This window comes from Musca vetustissima, unplaced genomic scaffold (assembly GCF_032173495.1).
Source record: "Musca vetustissima isolate MV318-11 ecotype Yass unplaced genomic scaffold, APGP_CSIRO_Mvet_v1 utg18211, whole genome shotgun sequence".
NCBI lineage: Eukaryota > Metazoa > Arthropoda > Insecta > Diptera > Muscidae > Musca > Musca vetustissima.
The window spans coordinates 5,474-10,162 of record NW_026880967.1 but is presented as its reverse complement, the minus strand read 5'-3'; the positions used below and the strand labels follow the sequence as shown (position 1 = coordinate 10,162).

The window sequence follows — 4,689 nt, the reverse complement described above, 5'->3', positions numbered from 1 at the left end:
TGTTTTGCTTTTTTGTCTTCTAGATTTGTTTTTCTGTTTTCTTTTTTTATATAGTTCCGTTTGTATTTGTTATTTTTGTTTTATTAATTTACTTTCATATTTTACTAACAATGATATTTGCTAAATGTTTTGTTGTTCTTTGGTATTTTCAAATTTATTTGAAAACATTTGTTTTTTTTCTCACATTTTTCTAAAAAAATTAAATTAAACTTTTTTTTGGAAATTAAACATAACTATAATAAATATATAAATTTATTGTTTTTTCTTTACGTCTTGTCTCGGCTTCATCACTTGTTGTTTTGCTTTGTTGTTGTTGCTTATTTTTTAATTGGATTGGTTTTTCCTCTACAAAAAAAAAAAAAAAGAAAACAAAAAAGAATATTTCTACTATTTGTTTTTGCGTCACTTTCATTTCTATTCTATTTATGTGTCTTCATCATTTATTTTATTTTTTGTTGCTTTTCTGCTTGTTTTGTTTTTCTCTTTTGCTTTTTGGGCAGAGATTTTCCTAATAGGAAAAACCCCCGGCCATAACAGAGCGATCTCTTAGACCGCCTTTGATGTTGTTTCAGGCATCCAGCGTAACATTTCACGACGCCAATTAATACTATGCTCCACGTTTTTTACTGAAAAGAAAAAGAAAATTTAATTTATTTAATTTTACAGTTAATTTAATTTGAGATTAATTGATAGTTAAGACAAAAATATCAGTCCTCAGGGAATAGAAACATTTTATCCAGTCGATGCAGATAAATAGAAGTTGCATTTGTCTTTTAATAGAACCTTGAAAGATGTTTTTAAAAAATCCACGTCTGTTATTAGCTCTTAAAAATATTTTTTTAAAAATCCACGCCTGTTATTACTTACTTAGCTGGCTTGTGAAAGAACTTTCGTTCCATAGGCCGAGCTTAGAAAATAGATCTTTCGGAAAAATTTTCTCTCAAACACTCCAATAGCTGCCTCATCTGCTTGCGTAAGTACCCATGCTTAAGATCCGAATAACAGCACGGGTAGTATCAGGGTCTTGTAGAGTGTGAGTTTGGTCTGGCGGGAGGTGGCCTTGCTTTTGAGTTGTTTGCTCAGACCATAGTAGCATCGGTTATCCATCACTATCCTTCTCCGAATTTCAAAATTTATGTCATTCGTTTTATTTATGGCGGTACCAAGGTATATAAAATCTTTGACTACTTCGAAGCTGTAGTTCCCAAGAGTCTTCTGGACGTCTTGCGCATTGATACCATCAGCTTGGTCTTCTCGCCGTTTATTGCCAGACCCACTTTGGCAGACTCCTTCTCAATTTGGTGGCTGTTACCGCTCTCAATGTTCGATCCATTATGTCGATGTCATCGGCCTAGGCGAGTAACATGTGTTGTTTGGTGTACAGAGTGCCATTTCTGTTCACTTTTGCCTCTCGTATGACCTTTTCCAGCAGGATGTTAAAAAAGTCTCACGACAAACTATCACCTGAATCATAATCCTCGTTCGGTATTAAAGGGCTCCGAGAGGTCCTTTCCAACTTTAACAGCTGATTTGCAGGAATGCCAAACGCAGACATGGCTTTATACATCTCTGAATGGATAGGGCTGTCGAATGCGGTGGAATGTGTCGATGTGTTTTTCGTGGGTTTCTTCCAGGATTTGGTACAGAGTGAAAATCTGGTCAATGTTGGATTTGCCAGGTCTGAAGCCACATTGGTATTGTCCAATAATGTATGGATAGCACTTTATATGCGATGGGAAGGAGACTTATTCCTCTATAGTTGCCACATATCGTCTTGTCTCCTTTTTTGTGCACGGGACACAGGATGCTGAGGTTCCAATCATTCGGCATGCATTCTTCCAGCAAAATTGTACTAATCAGCTGGTGCATGCTCCTTACCAGCATCTGACCACCAGTCTTGAATAGTTCGGCTTGTAACCTAGCGGCACCTGCTGGTTTATTATTCTTTTGCCGATTGATTGCTATTTTGACCTCATCTTAGCTAGGTGGTATACAATCTATACCATCTTCTCTTATTGTTTCTGGGGTATTTTCTTCACCTATTTGATACCAGAAGTTTTTCAAAATGCTCTTTCCAGTTTCTCAGCACGCTGTCTATATCTGTTCCCTTCTTCATCTCTTCGGTTTGGTGTTTTACTCGCAGGTAAAATTTCCGGACTTCATTGTGACTCCTGAACATCTCGATTTGCTCACGCTCACGTTTTTCTTGTTCTGAAAATACGTTTCTCCTCTCTCATTTTCTTCCTGTTGCCCTAGAAACCCTGCCCTCTCCGCAGGGTTGCCCTATACGCTGCGTTGTTCATATCAGTAGCATTACGACACTCCTGATGGTACCACGGTTTTTTTATGGTGACCTTTGGTAATAAAGTGTTGCTTTTGCTACAGTTTGTAGGGAGTGGGCAATTCTCTGCTACAGTACTTCTATATTATTATCGGGACAAGGGGTGCTTTCGTCAAGCAGTTGGGTAAGTTGAGCGGAGTAGGCTTCTGCTATCTGTTGTGTTTGCAGCTTTTCGACGTCATGTTTCCGTGTTACATTAGATCGCACCTTTGCCGCTAGATTAAGACGGGTGCGTACCTTGGCTGCCACAAGGTAATGGTCCGAATCGATATTTGCTCCTCGGATCGATCGGACGTCTAGAACACTGGATGAATGCCTTCCGTACATCACAACATGATCGATTTGATTTATCGTTGTTCGATCGGGAGAAATCCAAGTGGTATTGTGTATATCGAGATGCTTGAATCTGGTGCTGTTAACTACCATGTTTTTTGCTGACGCGAAGTCAATCAACCTCATGCCAATGTCTGATGTTTCTTCATGGAGGCTGGATTTTCCGACGGTGGGGCCAAAGATTTTTTCCCTTCCGATTTTTACAATAAAATCTCCTAGCAGAATTTTAATCTCATGGCCCGGGCAACGATCATATGCTGTTTCTTGGCGCTCGTAAAATATGTCTTTGGTCTGTTCATCTTTATCTTCGGTCGGAGCATGGGCGCAAATGAGACTGATGTAGAAGAACTTCGCTTTTATACGGATTATAGCAATTCGCTCATATACTGGAGTGAATCTGGAGACGAGGTCTTTTATTCTCCTGGTAACTATAAATCCGCAGCCAAATTCATGTCTCGTTTCATGGCAGCTATAATACAGTGCGTAATCATCTGATTTACTTACGCCAGTCTATTTCCATCGCATTTCCTGTAGGGCAATAATATCGGCTTTTTACTTCTTGAGTTCATCCGCCAAAGCGAAAACTGCGGCTGTTCTGTACAACGTGCGCCCATTCCAAGTGCAGATTCGCAGATCGTGGGGGTTTGATGTTCATTTTTCTTTGCTTTTTCATAGTAGGTTGGGTTTTCCTACTAACTAACTACAAGTACTCGCAGCACATATTAGCTCACTATTTCATCGGGTGATGAAAATAGCTCCACAGGTGGCACCGCGGAGGAGGTCAGTGTCCACAATTGAAATATTTTAAAAGTCCACGCCTGTTATTAGCACACCTATTATTAGCCCTTGGAAAATATTCTTACAAAAGTCCACACCTGTTACTAGAACACCTATTATTAGCCCTTGGAAAATATTTTTAAAAAAGTCCACGCCTGTTATTAGCACACCTATTATTAGCCCTTGGAAAAAATTTAAACATTAGACCTATTTAAATATTAGACCTATCAAACCGCTACTTCATATTATCCTGAGGCATGATATTTCGTTTTAGTTTATATAAATAGTTAATATTCAATACTTACCCAGTAGTCAGACATCGGTTTCAATACTGACCGCCATGGCACTATTGTGCCTCTGGTTTAAATTGCTAGACCCTCGAATGCCATTCTGTTGAGGTTGTTGTTGCTGTTGTTGTTGTGATTGGAGCTGCAGCTGTAGCTGCTGTTTTTCGAATGACTGCTGAGTCCTTAGAAATGGAGCTAAATGACGACCTGGATGATCAGTCAGGCCCGGTGTACCGATGCCATCATCTAAATCCATAATATCTGACGATGATTCAGACAAGGAAGATTTTCGATAATGTTGACCTGGAGAACATTTTTGAGAAAGAAACAATTATTATTGATTGTAAATTTCTATAGAGTGAAAGGTAAGAAAAGAGACAATAGATAACTACATAAAGAGAGTATTACTAATGGATAGAGAGAGAGAGAGAGAGATAGACACATAGTTGGGAGAGACAACAAAAGGGTGACAGTTACCTAACGCACCAGGCATATATGAACAGCTTGTAACATGATTGAAGTTTTGACTCTGCATTTCCTCTTGATCCGTTTCGCGATGATAGAAATAATTGAAATTACTCACAATAACGGGTACGGGTAGAGCGATTGTCAGTACACCAGCTATCACACATAGCGAACCAACGATTTTGCCCCAGAAGCCGACGGGTCTGTAGGTTTCGATTTTGTTTTTGGGTTTGTTTTTTGTGTGTTTCAATGAGAAATAGTAAAAATATTAATTATTGTTGATCATAAAAAAAGATTCTCTAGGAGAGAGATAGAGAAAGACGGGGAGAGATGTTAGAGAAATTAACGAACAAAGAAAAACACAAAGTTTAATAGAACAGAAAAACAATAAAAACATGAAACTAAGGCACAAAGAAAAATTAAAATATTTAATTTTTTTTGATTAAAAGAGAAAGAGAAACAACTAAAGACAATTTTTAAATGAGA

General features: G+C 38.2%; 1 protein-coding gene across 1 annotated transcript; it reads right to left on the bottom strand.

Moving 5' to 3' along the window:
- Positions 1 to 529: 529 nt before the first annotated feature.
- On the bottom strand, positions 530 to 4,406 carry LOC133326982 (potassium voltage-gated channel protein Shaker-like; the record flags this gene model as incomplete). The annotated part of the gene is made up of 3 exons (XM_061535590.1): positions 530 to 626; positions 3,757 to 4,041; positions 4,225 to 4,406. Coding segments are annotated over 2 exons (460 nt in total), but the record flags the coding sequence as incomplete, so codon positions are not given.
- Positions 4,407 to 4,689: the final 283 nt, after the last annotated feature.